Genomic DNA, 23,543 nt, shown 5'->3' on the forward strand with positions numbered 1-23,543 from the left:
GGATTGTAAACATTCTGATCTCAAGAAGGCGCTGAATTATCTTGTCCATTAAGGGGCACCGTTAGCATGTTGTTATTTTTTCTAAACATATAAAACAAAAGAGACAATAAACTGAAAATTATAGTTGTTAAATACAAAATTAAAAGTATGTAAATAATGTACAATTTATGATAACACACACACACACAAAAAATACAATTTCAATGCTTGGGAGTGCTTCATGATCAGTGTTTTCAGATCTGAATTATTTCATTATATATTTATGTATTCATTTATTCAGTCATTTATTCATGAAAAAACACTTCATATTATCTTAATTAGCCCACAAGCTTAATAAAATATAAAATGTGATCAAATATACTAGTCAAAAGTGTTTGTACAGTAAGATTTGTAATGTAATGTTTTTTTAAAAAGTTTCTTCCGCTCATCAAGCTTGCATTTTTTTTAAATCCAAAGTACAGCAAAAACAGTAACATTTTGAAATATTTTTACCATTTAAAATAACTATTTTTTATTTGAATATATTTTATAATAATCTATTTTATTTTTTAGCATCGTTACTTCAGTTACATGATCCTTCAGAAATTATTCTAATATTCTGATTTGCTGCTCAGAAACATTATTATTATTATTATTATTATGTTGAAAACGGCTGAGTAGTTTTTTTCAGATTTCTTTGATAAATAGAAAGTTCAGAAGAACAACATTTATTTTAAATAGAAATTGTTTGTAACATTATAAATGTCTTAATCATTACTTTTGGGCTATTTAAAGCATCCTTGCTAAATAAAAGTATTAATTTCTACTAAAAATCCTATAGTGACTCCAAGCCTTTAAATGGTATAGTGTATAATATTACAAAAAGCTTTTTATGTCAGATAAATGCTGATCTTTGGATCTTTCTATTCATCAAAGAATCCTGAAAAATGTACTCAACTGTTTTAAATAATAATAATAATAATAATAATAATAAAATGTTTCTTGAACAGCAGATCAGCATATTAGAATTATTTCTGAAGAATCGTGTGACACTGCCTGGAGTAATAATGCTGAAAATTTAGCTTTGATCACAGGAATAAATTACATTTTTAGCATATATTCAAATAGAAAGCAGTCATTTAAAAAAATATTTTACAATATTACTGCATTTGCTGCATTTTGGATCAAATAATTGCAGGCTTGGTGACAGAGGAGACTTCTTTAAAAAACATTAAAAAAATTTAAACAATTGACTGGTAGTGTATATATAACGAACACAAACAGGCACAAAGAGTCATTTCTGCACAACATTTCTAAAACAAACAAACAAAAACTAACTTTTACTATATGTCCGCTACTGACTTTTATTTTGACATGTTTCCTCAGCCGGTGACATTTAAACGGTGCCTCAAACTTTCTTCCTTCACAGTGTATTATGCAGTGATTGTATAAGACGTTCACATGCTGGACAGTAGTAAACGGCAAACTAAAATGAGATCTTAATGGATTTCACGTTATACGAATAAATCATTTAAAAGAGTCGGGTCGTTGTGAAGGTTTGTTGTTTACTGTTGTGCTTTTTAAAGTCCGAGTTGAGTTGAAGGCTAACAACAATAATATGCTAGCAGTTAGCATTTAGCACACAAGCCTATACTATTACATAAATCACTCTTTAAATAGTTTTTTATTTGAATAGAAGTAATCAGATATCAATATAACCACATTGTTTTCAAATGAATCCATAACATCCCGTTGTTATTGTGTGTTACTTTGACGTTCGTGGCTGTTGTAGTGTTCAGTTATTGTGTATGTCTTTTGTTATGGTCGTTGACAGTTAGTCTAATTGTTCAATACAGATGTTTTCACAATTTAAATACTTATTTATGACAAAAAATACACTTTAAAATTTGATTCCTAATATAAGCTTTTATGATTAAACGATTTCTCTGTTAATAATATACGTTTACTTTGGTGTCTAAGTAATCAAACATATCCAAGATTACAGTCTTAGATGATCCTTATTCACAGTTACTTGACAATGCCAGTAGAAGGCAACAAGGACCAGCCCCTGGCTCCTCTATCCAGCCCTGTCAGCGCCCTTACTCCTGGAGTCCAAGAAGACAATGGCCTCTACATCCCAGGAAGCAGTAAGGAAGAGCCAGCAGCTACATGTCCGGAGAATGTCGGGTCACAGAATCCTAGAAAATCCCAGGCCCTGCTCCACATCAACCGTCAGGAGATCCAGTCAGTGGACCACAACGCTCAGGCTGATGAACTCCAGGGTTTGGGAGTGGATGTGTATGACCAAGATGTTCTTGAGCAAGGTGTGTTGCAGCAGGTGGACAGGGCCATTCAGGAGGCCAACCAAGCAGCAGCCAAAGCTGAGGCCGAGAAAGAGTACGAGTCTGTGCTGGATGACGTCAGGTGAGTTTATGCTTTCTTTAGTGATCTTGAAACAGTGTACATTTTATATGTCTGTCAAATGATGAGGATTCAGTGTTGAAATTTAAGCTAAATGTAATATGGATGGCATGTAATGCATTTCAGGTCATGTACAACTGCTTTGAAACACATCAACAAAATTTTAGAGCAGTTAGCCCCTCATGCTGCCACTAGCAAGGACATCAGTCGAAAAATTGAGTCTGTCAAACGACAAAAAGAGAACAAGGTAAGCATTTTATTTTTTTTGCTTAAACCTTTTTAAATGTTATATTAAATATACTTAACTTTAGTTTCCTAATGAGATAAGAGCTTGTAATATTTAAATAATGCACTGCTTTTAAAAAATCCTTACTACACAATACTTAGAATCATGTCGTCTTTTACAGGAGAAGCAGTTAAAAAAGATCAGAGCCAAGCAGAAGAGATTGCAGGCTGTTCTTGACGGAGAGGATATTCAGAAGCTTGAAGCAGAGTTATTGATTGAGGATGACGAAGGTAAGTTTGAAGCACAGTTCTCTGCAGAAGCTTTACATGCATTATTAGCCTTTTCAATTAAATGTATTGGAGAACCGTATGCTCTTTTGATCTTGCTGAACAATCATTTTTTGTATACAGTGAGCATTACGTATTTTATATTTACAGAATATCTGTATCACCTGGAGCGTATGTAACTATATATATATATATATATACACTACCGTTCAAAAGTTTGGGGTCAGTAAGACTTGTAATAGTCTTTAAAGTAGTCTCTTATGCTCATCAAGGCTGCATTTATTTGATTAAAAAAAAACAAAAAAACAGTAATATTGCAAAATGTTTTTACAATATAAAATAATGTTTTTTATTTTAACATACTTTAAAGTAGAATTTATTCCTGTGATGAAAAGCTGAATTTTTATCAGCTGTTACTCCAGTCTTAAGTGTCACATGATCCTTCAGAAATCATTCCAATATGCAGATTTATTATTAGAATGATCAATGTTGGATAATATCAACAGTTGTGCTGCCAAATATTTTTTGGAACCTGTAATTTTTTTTTTCAGGATTCTTTCATGAATAACAAGTTTAAAAAGTACAGTGTTTATTCAATATAAAAATATTTTATAACAATGTAAATTATTTATTATTAACTTTTAATAAACTTTTAATTATTAACTTAATACATCCTTGGTGAATAAAAGTATTAATTTCTTAAAAAAAAAAAAAAAAAGAAACAATAAAAATGTACTGACCCCAAACTTTTGAACGGTAGTGTGTATATATATATATATATATATATATATATATATATATATATATATATATATTAGGGCTGTCAAACGATTAATCGCGATTAATCGCATACACAATAAAAGTTTGAGTTTGCCTAACTGAATTAAATTGTAATATTGACAATAATTATGGTTGTTAAATGTTAAATAAAATTGATATCAAATAAAAAAAATGTATGTAAATGCACAATTTATGATCACAATAAATGCTGTAATACAGTATAAATATTCAAAAGTGTTTCCAGAGCTGATTTGTGACCCTGGAGTGCAAAACCAATCATAAGGGTCAATTTTTTCGAAATTGAGATTTATACATAATCTGACAGCTGAATAAATAAGATTTCCATTGATGTGTGGTTTGTTAGGACAATATAATATTTGGTCAAGATACAACTATTTGAATATCTAGAATCTGAGGGTGGAAAAAATCCAAATATAGAGAAAATCACCTTTAAGGTTGTCCAAAATGAAGTTCTTAGCAATGCATCTTCCTAAGTTCTGACATATTTATGGTAGGAAAATATCTTAATGAAACATGATCTTTACTTAATAACCCATACAATGTATCATTAGCTATTGCTACAAATATACACATGTGACTTATGACTGGTTTTGTGGTCCAGGGTCACATTTATTAATGAAAAACACTACCTACACATTTTTTAGAAAAGTTACAAATCATGGAAAGTTAATTTCCCTTAATGTCTTTTTTTCTGTAATATGCTATTGTGGGCCTAATAGTGGTACTGTTCTACACTGTTTGTGTCTGTTAGAACCAGGTCCATCCACTTTGGGCAGCATGCTTATGCCAGCTCAGGAGTCTGAATGGGACGAGCTCATCCGCACAGGTCACATGACCCCGTTCGGTTCACGGATCCCTCAGAAGCAGGAGAAGAAAGAGCCTCGAAAGGTTATGCTCAGCGAGGACTCTGGATTCGACAAGTACCTCGCCGACCAAGCCATGTTAGCGGATAGCAGGAAGAGACCCATCTTAAAGAAGAAGATCACTAAGAAGCACTCAGGACAGACCACGGATGGCAAAGTGCAAAAGAACAGATCCCTTTCCAGCAAAGATAAGAAGCTCCAAAAGCGAATGCGTAAGCTCCAAAGAACCGCTCTGAAGGCTCATCCCAAAGCCAGGCCCAAGGTGGAGAAGGAGCTGCCCCGAGCCAGAAGGAGGAAAGGCGATGAAGAGCAGACGTCTGACAGCGAGGGTTCACAGTACATCCCGAGTGATGAGCTGATGGATCCCGAGGAACCAGAGAAAGATGATGATGATGATGAGTTCTGGGTGGATGAAGATGAAGAATACCAGCTTAAACCGTACAAGAAGAAGAACCAGGCCAAAACCAGGAAACCCAAGAAGGAGGAGGATGAGAGTGACGAATACATCCCTAGCAGCTCAGAGGATGAAGACTCCCAGAAAGGCGGAAAAGTCAAAAAATGTAAAGATGATGGAGATATTGAGTATTACCGGCAAAGGATTAGGTAAGTTTAGTATGAATCCATCATTTTCTAAACTGCCACAATCATTACAGTCAAATGTGTTTAGTTACTCTGCCTAGCATGTATGCTAGAACAGATAGCCTAATCCACTGATGAGATTGGCAGCTGTTCCTTGACTAAGCAAATTCTATGCCTATTCATATTTTCTCATTATGGTATGCATGTATTTATTCCAGTGTTAGCGTGCGAATAGATGGAAGCAATTCTAATAAGATTTATGCATTTGTATTTATAGTAAGCAAATTGAGTTGGCATACGCTGTCTCTCCATAGTTTCCCCGCTCTGGTTGGTTTAAATGCGAATGCGGCCACTGATTTCTGCTATGGTGGAGCGCGAGCGATGCCGAGCGGTGGAGGAAAGGGGGGAAAAAACGTAATTAACTGAACCAATGCTTAGTCTTGACTTAATTACAAGTGCAGTCTCGGAAGCCCCAGATAAAGGGAACAGTTTCATTGCGGAGTGACAGGACCAACCCCAAATGAAGATGGATTTTTTTTCCCTACACTCCTCTCTGTGTACCTTTCTTGGGGAGCTCAAACTCCTAATTGTCTGTATCAATCTTAATTTGCTTTTCTGACGACACTGCCACTAACTGCTGTAGCTTTCCCTGAAGCCAGAAGTGGGTCAATTAAATCTGGCCTGCCGGAGTGAGGGGCAGAGGAAGGGAAAGGTCTCTCGCTCTCTCTCTCTCTTCGGTTTCTGTCTTTGTCTGTCTGTAGTTCTTTGGCTGGGAAATTAAAAACCGAGGCCGGGGACTTTTGGTACCTTGCAAACTTTCCCGTAGGAGGCGTCTTTAACGGAGTCAGATTTTAAATGTCAGCAGTAGACTTGTTTTAGTTTGAGAAGATTGTTAATCAAATACGTTTCGAGAAGCATGGGAAATGTCTGTGGGGTCTGCCGTTCAGCGTGACACTGTGTCCACACCAGTCTGTGGTCCGTTTCTATTTTTGACATGCAGCATAGCTACAAAGAGCCACTTTGTTACTGAACTGTAGCCTTGTGCTTAGCGGTCGACGGAGTTTTTTTGATGGCCGATATCATGGAGAGCAGGGTGGCTGTAGGCCAATATAAAGCAGATATATGTGACGCTGGACCACAAAACCAGTCTTAAGTAGAATGTATATTTGTAGCAATAGCCAACAATGTATTGTATGGGTCAAAATGATTTTTTTTTTTTTTTTTTTTTTTTTTGTGCCAAAAATTATTAGGATATTAAGTAAAGATCATGTTCCATGAAGATATTTTTGTAAATTTTGTACCTTAAATATATCAAAACTAAATTTTTGATTAGTAATATGCATTGCTAAGAACTTCATTTGGACAACTTTAAAGGTGATTTTCTCAATATTTTAATTTTTTCTTTTTTCTTTTTTGCACCCTCAGATTCCAGATTTTCAAATAGTTGTATCTCAGCCAAATATTGTCCTATCCTAACAAACCATACATCGATGGAAAACTTTGAAACAAATTACTGGTTTTTACGGTCCAGGGTCACATATATGATTTCACTTATCACACATAAAGTGTAAAGTATAATAAAACTGTAAACATGTATAAAAGATATTTATACATTATAATTATATATTTTCTTAGTTCTGTAATCTTAATATTTTTCACAAATAAAAAAAAACATGACTAAAACATGACTAAAAAGGAAGTACACTAAGTAATTTGTTAAAAGTATTCTCGTAGCTTCATAAAATTACGGTTGAACCACTGATGTCACGTGGGTTATTTTAACAGTGTCCTATGTTTCTGGGCCTTGAACAGTTGCGTTGCTGTCAAAACAGTCAGAAAGCTCTCTGATTTGATCAAAAATATCCTAATTTGAGTTTCGAAGATGAACAGAGGTCTTGTAGGTTTGGAACTAGTTAAAGATCACCCAAAAAACTATTTGGCCAATGGGATAATTAAAGAAGTTCACTTCCAGAACAAAAATTTACAGATATTTACTCACCCCATTGTCATCCAAGATGTTCATGCCTTTCTTTCTTCAGTCGTAAAGAAATTGTTTTTGGAGAAAAACATTTAAGAAATTTTCTCCATATAGTGGACTTCAATGGTGCCTGCGAGTTTGAACGTCCAAAACTGAATTTGCATTTTGGACTATATGGAGATAATTCCTGAAATGTTTTCCTCAAAAAACATAATTTCTTTACGGATGAAGAAAGAAAGGCATGAACATCTTGGATGACAATGGGTTGTGTATATTATCTGTAAATTTTTGTTCTGGAAGTCTCATGCTTAATGCTGATTAGTCTGCATGTTCAGTGATGATGTGCATGTTCAAAGGGCTTCAAGTTGATGCAGGTAATGGTATTGTTGTGGTTTTGTCTTGCAGGAAGTGGAAAAGGCAACGACTTCGTGAAAAAGAGGCGAAGAGAGAAGCAGGAGAAGATGAGTCCGAGGAGAGTGACGCAGAGTTTGACGAAGGATTTAAAATGCCGGGTTTCCTCTGGAAGAAACTCTTCAAGTATGGCTCAACACAAATCACACACACCCTTATAATAAAAAGAAAAGAATCAATAAGTCATTGTTTTCTTACACATGCGCATACAATGTGAAATATTAACTGCGTACAAAAATTTTACGAGTCCCGAAAGCTGAGCTGTAAAGGAGGGGAGGGGTGAAGTGCTTTAGACTCGGCTGTTGTGTTCTGGTTGTGTTTTACAGCACATCAATTGGGCAACACTTATGGCCCATTTATCTAGAATCAATAGTGATAATGGCCCTATGATTAATTCATCAGCCACTGTGTTTGTGTTTGTGCTGGGGCTGCGTTTTGTGTGACAAAACGTTTGCTTTTGTTGTCCAGGTATCAGCAGACAGGTGTCAGGTGGATGTGGGAACTGCACTGCCAGCAAGCAGGAGGCATTCTGGGAGACGAAATGGGCCTGGGCAAGACCATCCAGATAATTGCCTTCCTGGCAGGCCTGAGCTACAGCAAGCTAAAAACACGTGGCTCCAATTACAGGCAAGGGACTCAACATTGTCATACGTTTCTAGTTTGTTTATCTACCGTATTTATGGAAATCTGTTTCAGCTTCAGAGTAAAAAAAAGGATTTTGGAAGTAATCAATGCATAAATATTGAACATTTTGTATATTTATATTCCTAACTTATCTTTAAATTCATTTTTATTTAATATTTTAAAATCTAAATTTAATCTAAGGCAGAAATGGGTTTTCATAATAATTGTAGCTACTGTCTGTCGTCTGTCTGCCTTTTCTTTGAGTCTTGCCCTTTCCAAAACATGATCATCATCATCAGCCACACATGCACACATACATGTGTACAAACACTAACACACATAAACACAGACGTCAGCCGTCTCCCCCACCCCTCCCAGACTCAGAGTCTCGATTGCGATGAATATTTCAGCAGCTGGATTGCTGGTGGAGAGAGGTTTGGCGTAAATTATTAAAGACGTTTCAATTATGATATTCCTCTAATTCTCTTAGTGGCGGCATCAAAGGAGAAACAAGGACGTGACATGAAAGAGAGACTGCTCGTTGGCCAGGGAGGGTGGAAAATTAAACATGAAACATGTAATTAAACATACTTAAAGTAATGCATTTTTACTTTTTTTTTTTTTGCTTTTCTTACTATACGCACTCGGGGTGGAGGCCCTCATGGATGGTCAATACGCTGTCTGGCGTCGCCCATCCGCAAATTGATTGTTTGCAAACTCAATTATGGCTCGCTATCAATGGCTTTCACAATCCGGAATATCATATCAAGCTGTAATGCTCCCAAAGCCATTTAGTGCATTTCGTCAGTTCATCTCTTTTAGTGAACACTCACATAGAGAGGAAGAGCAGAACAGCTGTGCCGTAAGCTCATGGGGTTCATCACCTTAAAGGTAATGTGTGTAATTGCAAGTAAAACATTAGTAGGTGGATTTTACTAAAAAGGAGTATGGATAATAAGACAGTAATGCTATTGACACAAAACATTTTCCTCATTGCGATATATAACAATAGATTCTGATGGATTCAGTTCAGTGAAAGGTTAGGCTACACTGTGTTTTTGATTCGCTAATACAAAATGACTCATAAAAGTCATTTGTTTATAAATCGTTTTACACTGGTTGTGTTTTAATGCAACCCGCAAGAAGAACTTAATAGAAAGCCGTTTCTTAACATTAAGTCTTTTTTATAGCAACATAATAAATACAGACTGCAAACTCACCTCACATCATTAGACACATCATTATTTACTTTCTTATGGTGAAACTTACATTTTTTTATTTAATTAAAAGTTAAAAACAGCATTTATTTGAATTAACTGTATCTTTTATTTTATTTAAATGTTAATGTTTATTTGTTTAGTTGGTTTTATTTATTTTGTATTTTTGCTGTGCTGCTGGAAAAAAGCTGTGCAGGAGTTATATTTCATTGAAGGCTGTTGTTTACCCCATATAAAAACCAGATGACTGGTCAAATATTAAAAAAGCTAGTACATACTAAAACTAGTAATACAACTTTTATACACTGCCAGTCAAAAGTTTTTGAACAGTAAGATTTGAATGTTTTTTAAAGAAGTCTCTTCTGCTCACCAAGCCTGCATTTATTTGATAAAAAGTACAGCAAAAACAGTACAATTTTGAAATATTTTTTACTATTTTTTTCTAGTTTAAAATGTAACGTATTCCTGTGATTTCAAGGCTGAATTTTTAGCATCAGTACCCCAGTCACATGGTTCTTCAGAAATCATTCTAATATTCTGATTTACTGCTCAAAAAATATTTATTATAATTATGTTGAAAACAGCCTAGTATAATTTTTTTCAGGTTTCTTTGATGAATAGAAAGTATAGAAGAACAGCATTTATTTTGACTTTTGAATGGTATAGTGTAGAATGTTACAAACACTTTTTTATTTCAGATAAATGCTGAACTTTTCATCTTTCTATTCATCAAAGAAACGTTAAAAAAAAGTACTCAACTGTTTTAAATATTTATAATAATAATAAAAATGTTTCTTGAACAGTAAAATTTAGCTTTGATCACAGGAATAAATTACATTTTAAAATATATTCAAATAGAAAGCTGTTATTTTAAACAGTAAAAATATTTCACAATATTACTTTTGCTGTATTTTGTATCAAATAAATGCAGGCTTGATGAGCAGAATCTTACTGTTCAAAAACTTTTGGCTGGTAGTGTAGTTTCTTCAGTGTTGTGACCACATCCTGTTCTCATGCAGGTATGCTGGATTGGGGCCCACGGTCATTGTGTGTCCGGCTACAGTCATGCATCAGTGGGTGAAGGAGTTCCACACATGGTGGCCTCCATTCCGTGTTGCTGTCCTCCACGACACAGGCTCCTTCACCAGCAAAAAGGTGAGTCATGCTCTGCCGGAGCTGAGAGCATCCATTCCTGAGACTTCCGTAATGTAAACTGTTTTGTTCCGCTCTGTATATAATCTCAACCCCCAAATTTTTCCATATAAAGAAGCAACATGACAACAAGATTAAGATGAACTGTGTCGCTTCGGCCTGTAACGTTTATGCCAGCGTGAGATTTTCCCCTTGTCAGCAAATATCCTAGTGTGTGGAGTCGAATTGGCTCCAAGGAAATGTTAAATTAATTAAAGCTAAGGTAGCAGGAGCTGCTGTGGGGCGGCTGTGAAGTGTTTACTGTGAGTGGTCTTCACTGCCCCCCTCCCCGTCCTGCCTGACACAGTGATTAATGGGGGTTGTTGTCTGGCAGTCCGTGCTTTGCCCTCTAGGTGGAGAGTTGGTCTCAAGAGCTTGTGGGAGAGAGACAGAGGAACGTTTATGCAGCGTTGGCACCTAATGATACCGCCTTCACGCTAACACTAACACTCCTGTAGAGCAGATGTACCTGATTAATTGGCTACAAAGTAAAAAAAAAAGTGTGGAGGGGGGGGCTGGGAACAGAGGTTAGTCGCTTTGCACGTCTATAATTGGAACACACTTGAGACCGTTCATGTGAGACATCAAAGCAGACGTATAGACTAGTCGTTCTGATGAAGACGCTATCGCCAGGGGCCTGATGCCGGCAACCTATCGCAATTTCCTCAATTTAATTAACAGCCAAAAAAGACATTGTTGTGCGAGCGAGTTTACTTTCTGTTACATTTTACACCTTTACTCCTCATTTTCAGGAAAAGCTCATTCCGGAGATAGTGGCGAGTCACGGCATCCTCATCACTTCCTACTCATACATCCGCATTATGCAAGATTACATCCAGAAGTACGACTGGCATTACGTCATCCTGGATGAGGGCCACAAAATTAGGAACCCAAACGCCGGGGTTACTGTGGCATGCAAGCAGGTGATCTTTGCTTTCTTAATTTTACCATCAAACTGTCAATTAAAGTCTCACGGGTATCGCAAACACAAGCTGGTAGACCTTTAAGAAATGATCTTTGTTCAGTCTGCATCTAGTTATATGAGCTCCAGTGCTATTGATCGCTATATTAAAAAATCAATCTGAAATTTCGCAACGCTTTGATTTGGTATTGAATAAACTAAAGCTAATGGAGCTTTAAAACCAAATCCATCATAAAGGGGGCTTTATTGTGAAGCAGTATCTAACTGCTTGCGCAGGTAAGCTCTAAAACTATTTTGATTATTTAATCTTGTAAATTATAAAGGATTGTCACTGATTTGTTTTTTTTTTTTTTTTACTCTGTACGCAGTTCCGGACACCCCACCGTTTTATCCTCTCTGGCTCACCCATGCAGAACAACCTCAAAGAGCTGTGGTCGCTTTTTGACTTTGTGTTTCCAGGGAAGCTGGGGACTCTGCCCGTCTTTATGGAGCAGTTCTCTGTACCCATTACGATGGGAGGATACGCTAATGCGTCTCCAGTGCAGGTGAGCCACTCATCACCCAGAGCGTATTGATCAATGCAGTTCAAATTCTCTTTATTATTCATATACAGCTGAGGTCAAAAGTTTACACCCCCTGTTTAGAATCATTAAAAATGTTAATTATTTTACCAAAATAAGAGGGATCAGTCAAAATGCATGTTGTTGTTTATTTAGTACTGACCTGAATAATATATTTTACACATAAATGATGTTTACATGTAGTCCACAAGAGAAAATAATAGTTGAATTTATAAAAATGACCTTGTTTGAAAGTTTACATACACTTGATTCTTAATACTGTGTTGTTACCTGAATGATCCACAGCTGTGTGTTTTTTGTTTTGTTTTTTAGTGATAGTTGTTCATGAGTCCGTTATTTGTTCTGAACAGTTAAACTGCCTGTTGTTCTTCAGAATAATCCTTCAGGTCCCACAAATAATTTGGTTTTCCAGCATTTTTGTGTGTTTGAACCCTTTCCAACAGTGACTGTATGATTTTGAGATCGATCTTTTCACACTGAGAACGACTCAGTATGAAACTATTACAGAAGATTCAAACGCTGAAGGAAAGCCGGGGGTGAAAACGTTTTGAATTTGAAGATGAGGGTAAATTGAACTTATTTTGTCTTCTGGGAAAAATGTAACTATCTTCTGTGGCCTCTGAAGGGCAGTACTATCAGTAAAAAAATGATATTTAGGCAAAACAAGAAAAATGTACACATCTTCATTCTGTTCAAAAGTTTTCACCCCCCATCTCTTAATCCATTGTTTTTTCCTTCTGGAGCATCAGTGTATGTTTAAACCTTCTGTAATAGTTGCATATGAGTCCCTCAGTTGTCCTTAGTGTGAAAATATGGATCTCAAAATCATACAGTCATTGTCAGAAAGGGTTCAAATACACAAAAATGCTGGAAAACCAAAGAATCTGTGGGACATGAAGGATTTTTCTGAAGAACAGCAGGCAGTTTAACTGTTCAGGACAAACAAGGGACTCATGAAAAACTATCACAGCTGTGGATCATTCAGGTAACAACACAGTATTAAGAATCAAGGCAATCATTTTTAACTGTTTATATTATTCAACTGTTTTTCTTTTGTGGACTATATGTAAACATTTTGAAATAGTGAAATATCTTATTCAGGTCAGTACTATATAAACAATAACAAGCATTTTAATTTAAATAATTAACTTTTTTAATTATTCTGAAAGGGGGATGTAAACTTTTAAACTCAACTGTATAAACCTATAATAATAGCATAATGAATGTAGAACATATTGCATGTTACACAGAGATGAAAGTGCCTGTATTAATTCAAAGGCATATAAAAACCTTCTAACAGCATTGTGAAGGCTGTATGGTGAATGGAATCTAGATGTGCCATTATTAGGAAACCTTTTTAATAGCACACTTACTTTATGGATTTCATTTCCGAACTGCTTTAAAAGGCTATTGATGTTTCCTCTGCCAATAATAAAAACCTTTACTAATTATTAATGTTATTAAATGGTTGTAGATAGCTAACCCCTGACTCATGGCGCTCTCTCCTTTCCCAGCTGTCTGCACAGTCCTGCTGACCAGCCTCATACATTCATAAATTTTGTTTTAGTGGATATTCATTTGAGAAATGAGAGAAGATTATACAATCTTGCGATAAGAATTTACACTTAGTGCAGTACATATTTCTCTGCACCAAAAATATATGAGAAAAATGAACTAACAATCATCCAGTGCACTTATTAAAGCACTTTACATTCTCATATATAGGTGTGTGTTTGTGAAAAGTTAGAAAAATATCTCTTTCAGAATTTCAACCTTTTGCAGATTTATTTTTTTTACATTTTTTTTATAACCTTATATATTGAGAAACCTTACTTTTAAAAATTAATTTGTATTACTGGATCATTTAAAATTAAACAGTGGAGGGAAAAGGTTTTTTAAAAAATTGGGAAAAAAAATAAAAAAGATTAAAATAAAAGTATGACGGCTTACAAATCCAGAAAGAAGGAAACATACAGTCTTGAGCACTTTTGCAGCCAGCTTCATTACTGAAGCATATGTTGTATCACTACTTATTCACACTTCTCTCTCTGTCTGCCTCTCTCTCTTTTGTCCTCTCAAATGGGCCCTAATCCGGGCTCCTTGTATGCCCTGCAGTGTTGTGGTTCAACTGCAGGCTTTCTTTTGATCTGCGAACCCCTTTAAATTACAGCTAAATGGCATTTGGCCTAACGCTGGATCAGGAGAACATTATTGATAAAAGAGTGCAGCCCCCCCTCTGGAGTCCAGCAGCACTCTTATGAATCTTTAATGTGTCAATCTGCTGATAGGAGGAGAGAAAGAGAACAAGCGGCTGTTGACATGCCTCAGGACACACAAATTTGTTTGCCTTTCATAAAGTGTATTGAACTGGATGCTTGTTAATTAGCCAAAAACATAAAAGATTTTAGTTGGGCGTGTTTGCTTGCAAAAAGTTAAAACACACACACTGCTTTTTAAAAGTTTGGGGTCTGTAATTTTTTTCATGTATTTGAAAGACACGTCTTTCACCAAAGATGCATGTACTTGATAAATACAGTTAAAAAATTTTAAATAACTTTTATTCCTGTGATGGCAAAGCTGAATTTCCAGCAGCCATTACTGAAGTCTTTAGTGTCATATGATCTTTCAGAAACCATTCTAATATGCTCATTTGGTGCTAACAAAATGTTTCTGTTTATTTTCAATGATGAAAACATTTGCGCTGCTTAATATTTTTGTGGAAACTGTGGTGCAGTTCTTTGGGAAAGTTTCTTTTTAAGTCTATGCACTATAAGTTTTGTTTTCATGTTGCGAGGGGAATGTTGTTATTGATTTATCACTAATGTATTTATTTATTTTTTAAATTTCTATTCCTCAGGTCCAGACAGCCTATAAATGCGCTTGTGTTCTCCGTGATACGATTAACCCTTACTTGCTGAGAAGAATGAAGGCTGATGTGAAAGCAAACCTCTCTTTACCTGACAAAAATGAACAGGTGCCCTTACAATACATGTAACAAATAAATCTATATTCAACTGTTTATGTGTTTCCTGTATGACAGTAGCACAGTTGTGCATATGAGACTACTTTTAGTAACATTTCAGACAGTTTTTTGTAACTTTTCTTTGAAATGAAGCTAGAGCAACAAGCTTTATGTCACAAAGCAATTCTAGAAGATCAGAGATCCAAACATTGAAACTTCCTACTGTTGTTTTAACTGTTGAATAATAAAATATAATAAAAGCAATTATAATGTTTCATTATCCAAACAGGTCCTGTTCTGCAGATTAACGGAAGATCAGCGGCAAGTTTACCAGAACTTTCTGGACTCTAAAGAAGTTTATCAAATTCTGAATGGAGACATGCAGGTAATGGATCCATGTGTAAAACACTAATGTAATTGTTTAAAATTGATCATCTTCTCTCCCCCACAAATTCATTATCCATTTATTTGAGAGGTGACATGCTGTATCATTATGTGTGCACACATACACTACCAGTCAAAAGTTTCTGAACAGTAAGATTTTTAATGTTTTTTAAAGAAGTCTCTTCCGCTCATCAAGCCTGCATTTATTTGATCCAAAGAACAGAAAAGAAACAGCAATATTTTAAAATATTTGTTCTATTTAAAATAACTGTTTTCTATTTTAATATATTTTAAAGTGTAATTTATTCCTGTGATTTTAAAGCTGAATTTTTAGCATCATTACTCCAGTCACATGATCCTTCAGAAATCATTCTAATATTTTGATTTGCTTCTCAAAAACATTTATTATTATTATTATTATTATATGTTAAAAACAGCTGAGTAGAATTTTTTCAGGTTTCTTTGAATAGAAAGTTCAGAAGAACAGCGTTTATCGGAAATAGAAATCTTTTGTAACATTATAAATGACCTTATCATTTTTGATCAATTTAAAGCATCCTTGATAAATACATTTATTAATTTCTATAATTTCTTTCCCCCCAAAAAATCATACTGACTCCAAGCTTTTGAATGGTATAGTATAATGTATAATGTTACAAAAGCTTGTTATTTCAGATAAATTTGATCTTTCTATTCATCAAAAGATCCTGAAAAAATGTACTCAACTGTTTAAAATTATCATCATGATGATGATGATGATAATAATAACAATAATAATAATAATAATTATTATTATTTCTTGAACAGCAAATCAGCATATTAGAATGATTTCTAAAGGATCATGTGACACTGAAGGCTGGAGTAATGATGCTGAAAATTTAGCTTTGATCACAAGAATAAATTACAGTTTAAAATATGTTTAAATAGAAAGCAGTTATTTTAAATATTTTATAATATTACTGCTTTTACTGTGTTTTGGATCAAACACATGCAAGGCTTGGTGAGCAGAAGAGAATTCTTTAAAAAAACGTTTGACTGGTAGTGTATGTGTAGAGAGATACATTTAAAGAGCTTCTGGAATTTGTCAAGTGAAAAGTTTGAACATTGCAATTCTAGTAGTGGAATTCTAACATTACAATCTAATTTGAACATCTAAATAGGATTCTAAAAAAATGCTGGAGAACAAGATTATCAGGTTTTACAATTTTAAAAGTTCTTGCAGCTTAAGTGCTGATATCGTCAGAGCAAACGTGTACAAATACTCACTTTACTAACTTTTCATGCAGTTGTTATGCTTATAACCAGTGTGTAATGAAAAACTGTAAACGTGGATTTTCGAACTGCACTTTATATTCATAATATGTGTACAGATACATTTTTTTGCTGATAATTACCTTGTCACAAGCATGGAGAATCTGTTTCATTGATAAATGTTGTGTCAGCTTTCACGGCTGTGAAGATGCTTGTTGCTTTTAAAAAACAGTCCCTGTGATCTATTGACTCTCTTTATGTGCAAACTGTCACAGCAAGGAGAAGCTCCTTTATACAAACTATTCATCACAATGCTCCAAATGTGTTTTGTGGAGGCAAAAGCTGTGGGTTGCAGAGCAGTTTACAAACCCCTCTTATGTGGTCACAAACTCCATTAAGCCACATATATAATGCAAAGACTGCTGCATTTACTTCAAGGAAGAGACTTTACTTTGCTCTGGTCAATTACCTTCATTAAATTAACCAGGTTTATTAATATTAAGATTTGTGTTTCCTATTTCTTACAAGGAAAGAGAATTGTTTTTCTCCCTCCATTAAATGTATTAACATATCCATCCGGTGTATTAATCTCAATTCCCCACCCTGTGGTTCTAGGTTTTCTCAGGCCTCATAGCATTGAGGAAGATGTGCAACCACCCGGATCTGTTCACAGGCGGGCCGCGGTTGCTCAGAGGCATCCCTGATGAGCAGCTGACCGAGGAGGAGCACTTTGGTTACTGGAAACGCTCTGGGAAGATGATTGTGGTGGAGTCACTGCTACGCCTGTGGTTCAAACAGGGACACCGAGTTCTGCTTTTCACCCAATCCAGGCAGGTCAGTAAGAGAGGAGCGCAAAATAAGGAGAGAAAAACATTGGCTGCTTTTAGCCGAACCCATCCGAACAGATCCATCGGCCGTTGTTGAAGTAAAGATGTGCGAATAAACCAACAGTATTGATGGATAAGCTGCACTCTCACCATCTCCAGCAGCACCACTAAAGGACCAATAAAGTTATTATGTCATTTTGCCCTCTAATAGAATTCATTAGGAGATCTTATTGCATTGTAGGGTGTCTGTCAGGACCCAGCTGTCTTTGTTCAATAGAAATGAGATTTGGCTTCAGAGAGAACCTAAAACCCACACAGTTGGTACTTCTGTACATGTAATATTAATCTCACTTAATCCTATTAGCACTAATCCTGTTCTCAATGCTCTGTCTGAAACCATTTCTCCCACACACACAGATGCTGGAGATCTTGGAGGTGTTTGTGAGGGAGAACGGCTTCTCGTATCTCAAAATGGACGGCACTACCACCATTGCATCCAGACAGCCTCTGATCGCTCAATACAACCAGGTGAACAACATCACGGTGGCTGTTTTACGCTATCTGTTGTGGTTAAGAAGCTTAAAACCAACTCTTTTGCGCTTTGCAGAACAAAGACATCTTCATCTTCCTTCTGACAACAAGAGTTGGAGGTTTAGGAGTCAATCTGACTGGAGCAAATAGGGTTGTAATCTACGACCCAGATTGGAATCCCAGCACGGACACTCAGGTGGGGCCAAAGCAGTATCTCTATTCCGCTTCAAGCATGCAGCGTTGATCGGTATTGATGCGAACTGTTGACCTCCTCCTGTAGGCTCGTGAGCGTGCCTGGAGGATTGGGCAAAAGCAGCAGGTGACGGTTTACAGGCTGCTGACAGCTGGAACAATTGAGGAGAAGATTTACCACAGGTTAGTTTTCTAGGATTGGGCTTTGAGATGAAGCTGGTAATAGTGAGGAGGACTATTATAATCCATAATGTCCTACTTCTGTCTGCAGGAGCTCAATAGACAGTAATTGAAATGCATTATTTTTTTAATTAGATATCAACACAATTTGCTAATTGGTCGCTAAAGGCTGTCGTAGACTAGTGGGTTATTTGTAAGGAGGCGATGGGAATTTCGAAAGGACTGTGAAGAGCGGGATTGCGCATATTAATTTTGCAATTTCGAGCTAACCCGAGACACTATGCATTTGTTAAGCAGATAAACCATCCAGCAGGGTGAGATTGTGGCATGTCGGTGTTTAGGCTATAAAGGAAGTAATTCAAGAAATGTGGGACTAGGGTGTATCATAACGACGATTTAAAAAAAAAAATCAGTCCTGTATTTCTTGTCTCTTTCCATAGACAAATCTTCAAACAGTTTCTCACCAACCGAGTGTTAAAGGATCCCAAGCAGAGGCGGTTTTTCAAGTCTAATGACATTTATGAACTTTTCACACTGAGCAATCCTGACGGCTCCCAGGGAACGGAAACCAGTGCAATATTTGCAGGTAATTCATGGATATATTAGCAATTTGAACATATTTTCTTTGCAAGAACAGCTCTGGTTATTTGGCTGATGTCACAAAGAGAACATGCCTTGAAATCAGGCAATGTAAATACAATTTCAAAACATTTTATTGGTACAAAGTCAAAAAAACAGAAGTACCCCTAATGAGACTATGTTGTAACTCAAATACACCAAAAATATACTTATTTTCTTAAAGGTAGCAATATAAGGGTAGTTGACAAATAGCAAGTATAATTTTTTATTTTTTTTTTGTAAAAGACCATTTTTGAAGAAGAAATGCATGTATTTATGTAGTGTGAAGTCTGATCTTTAAGGAAATATAAAGGGTCACTAACGTCGTCAATTCTTTCATTGTTTGTTTTTCCGCCTGTGGTTTGACAGCAAAAATTAATAGCGAGATTTAATAGAGAGATTTATCCTCATTGTTAGACACTTCTTTTCAATATAGTTTTATTTATTTAATATGAAATTATAATTAACATAATTTTTCCCCATGACTTTTTGGACAATTTCAAGACAAACTTTGACAAGATAAACTTTGCTGTCATCCATTCAAAACTGCTGAAAATTATACCATTTAAAGATGAGTGATATATACTTAACTATTTTTTAAGATATTTTGAGATTAAAAACAAATCTGTGGTTCTTTTATCTGTGTTACACCATAGGACATTACGTCACACTAAACTACAGAAATTATAGTTATTAAAGTATTTATATTTATTTTTGAAGATGTCAAAGGAGAAAGTTTACTTTTGATATAAACAATTAAATTTTTTTTTTTAATAATAATAATAATATTTTCATCAACCAAATTCAGTCTCTTAGTCAATCGGTATGTTACTGAAACTCTGCTGCATGTGTGGCACAGCTAAACATGATTGATATTCAAACTATATTCATTAAGACGTAAATTATTTTTTTTTAACTATATGGCTACTCTTTTTAAGGTATTATTATTTAATGCTTAATGTAATTATTGCATTGAAGAACAGTAAAAATTGTATTAAAAAAAAAAGAATAAAAGGGATCAAAACAAATTTTTTTTTTTTTTTTAAATGCTTCTTTAAAAGATCTTGTCCTCTGGTTTGACATTTTTTATCCTATAGTGTGACAGTACAGGCGTCACACCAGAGGACATTTTTTGTCACACCACAGGACGTTTCAGCCTTTTGTGTCCATTAATGACCTTGCTATTTCGAGCTAACCTGTCATTAGCGGTTTGCAAGACACATTTGCATAATTTTCTATGATTATGTAGTTTAACATACAGTTTTTAATAAAAAATATAATTTAGGGGTGTCACACCAAAGGACAACAAAACGTAACACTTTTGTAGTGGTTCCAGAAAGTCTTCTTCGAAAATATTCTGAGACAAAAATTTGCATAATAGTGTACATGTCATGGGCTTGACAGGGGGCTTCAGTAACATGACCATGAATAAGGTCCTTCAACTTATAAAAGTTTTCTGTAATTGGCCAATTTAAAATCAGGATATGGTTTCACACCAGAGAACATGTTTTTTCAGAATCAAAATGTATCAAGTTCCTATACTTTCAGAAATATATAGATGGAAAAAATGTTTGGCATTTACTAAAATAGACACTGGTACAATTATGCCAGAGGTATTTATTAACATTTTTTTGCTTTTCATTTTAATTGATAAAAGTTGTAATTCATTGAACTATGCTTGAGACAGTCACACCAATTTTGACATTTGCCTCAAAAAAAAAAAAAAAAAATAAATTTTATCTTTTGGGACAGTTAAAATGCCATTTCACTTCAATAACCCATATGCCTTTATGTTACTACAGTTAACCATTTTAGGGATAAGATACAAAGTTGACCTTTGCACCGGTGACAAGCAGTTTTACCCTTGAAGGTTTAATTTTAGTGTAGATACATATTAAATTGTATTGTGTTTTTTCTAATTTAAAGGCACAGGGTCAGATGTGCAAGTTCCAAAAAGACACAAGACCTCCCGACCTTCTCAGGAGACCTCGAGACCATCGTCTCATTCATCTGCATTTTGCGTTGAAGACCAACATAACACATCTCTATCAGGAAACACAAACGCTACCTCAGTCAACGGTCTCTTAAACAACAATGCTTCTGGGTCACAGAACAATAACCTTGAACCTCATTCCACTGCTGATCATTTGACAGACAGCCCTAGTAAAGCTCATTCTCCAGCGGACAGCCCTCAAAAGCACAGAGAGAAGAAAAAACACTGTGAAACACCAGAAAGAGACACATTACACAAGCGCAAGCATAAAAAGCGCAAGAACTCTGAAGACGCCAGGTTTGAGGGCTGTCGCATTTCTCACCTGGTAAAGAAACGAAGGTATAAGAAAGAGGAAACTGAGAAGGAGGAGGAAAAAAATGAGAAAAAGAGTGACGATTATGTTCTAGCTAAGCTGTTTAAAAAATCAGGGATACACAGCGTCATGAAGCATGACACCATCATGGAGGCATCGAACCCGGACTATGTGCTTGTGGAAGCTGAAGCCAATAGGGTTGCGAAGGATGCCCTGAAAGCTCTGAAGATCTCCAGGCAAAATTGCAGGGTTGCTTTCTCGAGAGGGTCTACAACAGCAACCCCACCTCCAGTCAGGTATGTATAATTGGATTTTATTAAAATGAATGGAAATTAAAAATGATTTTAATAATAATACGAGGCGGTTTTAACATCCATTTTGCTTTTAGGAGAAGGTTTGGACAGAAGAAAAACTCCCTTCTGTCTCAGTCATCTGGGACAACGGCCAAAGCAGCAGAGAAATGCAAGGTACGTCTATAAGGATACAATATCCTGTGAACCCCCATAAGAATAATAAACGGTTGTTGAACACTCAAGTTTTTTTTTTTTTCTTTTAATATAGGATGCTGATATTATAAAGAAGTCAGTGGTAAAGAAGCCAGGATCTGCTGCTCACTTCAGCGGTGATGGAGCACAGGATGAGTCTGGTTCTCTTTCCTCATCCTCTCTCCTTGCTAGAATGAGGGCTAGGAATCATCTCAATCAACCTCAGAGACCAGAGGATGAGGAAGAGGAAGAGAGAGAATCTACAGCCGTGCATGCTGCTACTACAGAACACGATGAGCTTCTGGTTGACCTGAGGAACTTTGTGGCCTTCCAAGCTCAGGTGGATGGCCAGGCGAGCACCAAGGAGATCCTGGAGTATTTCACTCCCAGACTCAATTCAACACAAACACCAGTCTTCAGAGAACTGCTAAGGAATATTTGTGAGTTCCACAGACTTCCTGGACAGGAAGGAATGTGGAAACTTAAAGCTGACTACAGGTAAATGGAGCGAAGCATATTAAAAGCCATTAACTGGGAAGCTCCAAATGCAATGTATACCTCACACTTGGGAACAAAGGTGATTCGATGCATCAGTTATTTTTAAGATTGCAAAATGTGGAAATGCAATTCATTTCAATAAAGGTTGGCTGTAAAAAGTACAAAAGAATTGTATTGGCCATATTATTGTGAAAACTCTCCTATTGTATGGGAAAAAAAAATTTCTATATAATGTCATCCTGTGTTTGTTTTTTTGTAAATTCCTGGAAATTACTTGAACTTGGATATCTCTTGAAACTGTTATTCATGCAAATGCTGTTAAGATCAGTACTTTTTTTTTTTTTTACTTAATTATTGGTACTCAGTTCTACCAATAATTTGTCAATAATGGAAAATGTACATTTAATATAGGGTTTCTACCCTATAAAGGTGCTGAGTGCCAATTTGTTAAAATGCCAGTTTTAAAATCCACATTATTTAATGTCTTGAGAGTTTCTATCTCTGCCTTCCACTTACTGTTTGTTCACTGAGAACAAATGAGATTTAATGTAACTGCAATGTGTAAAGCCAGTGATGGAGTTTTGGGAATACTGTACACGTTTTAACAATTAAATGTGTTCATTAAAAGTTACCCAATAAACATCATCCTTTACATCAACTCCTTAGTACATTTTATTAATATGATCTAGGAAATTTAATGCATCACTAGATGATGAGCCGGAAGATACAACACCACCTCACGGGGGCTTATTGGATCTCATTTTGAAAAGAACTATGATTTTCTGTTGTTGCGCATTAATCACAACGCCACGGCCTCTCAGGGACAGGCTTTTATTTCTCGTAAGTTAATGTGTCAGAAATTAGCGTTCGTCGTAAATTTGTTTGTCAATGCGAGTTGCAATTAAATTAAGTTCTGCAATTCTAAAACATTTTTAAATAAGTACTTTTGTTAAAATACTTTTCTCCTCAAACTAGAACGAACAAATCAATAAAGGAGGTAACTGCAAACTGCTTTTTTAAAATGACATAAATAAGAGTTGAATTAATTAATCATTAAAACTTTTTATTCGTTTATACAGTCGATAATCGGCTCAGAAGAATAATTTACGTATTCGTTGTGTAGTTTTTTAATTGTTGGACTTTTGTACGCAAGCTGTCCCGTCGCTGACCGTGGTACTGAAGTTTTCTTTTGCCTTTTCTTATGAGGCCTCATGCACACACAATTATTC

General features: G+C 35.6%; 1 protein-coding gene across 1 annotated transcript; it reads left to right on the plus strand.

Moving 5' to 3' along the window:
• The first annotated feature begins 1,392 nt into the window (after positions 1-1,392).
• ercc6 (excision repair cross-complementation group 6) lies at positions 1,393-22,972 on the plus strand. Its single transcript, XM_051125287.1, has 20 exons — positions 1,393-1,535; positions 2,008-2,403; positions 2,527-2,647; positions 2,808-2,916; positions 4,466-5,180; positions 7,540-7,671; positions 8,014-8,172; positions 10,406-10,541; positions 11,330-11,500; positions 11,868-12,044; positions 14,938-15,054; positions 15,332-15,427; positions 17,293-17,511; positions 17,922-18,032; positions 18,112-18,231; positions 18,316-18,410; positions 18,848-18,993; positions 20,952-21,627; positions 21,720-21,798; positions 21,893-22,972. Exons 2-20 carry the CDS (start codon positions 2,018-2,020, stop codon positions 22,316-22,318), a joined length of 4,191 nt encoding a protein of 1,396 aa, XP_050981244.1. The 5' UTR covers positions 1,393-1,535; positions 2,008-2,017; the 3' UTR covers positions 22,319-22,972.
• Positions 22,973-23,543: the final 571 nt, after the last annotated feature.

Source organism: Labeo rohita, chromosome 13, assembly GCF_022985175.1.
Source record: "Labeo rohita strain BAU-BD-2019 chromosome 13, IGBB_LRoh.1.0, whole genome shotgun sequence".
Taxonomy (NCBI): domain Eukaryota; kingdom Metazoa; phylum Chordata; class Actinopteri; order Cypriniformes; family Cyprinidae; genus Labeo; species Labeo rohita.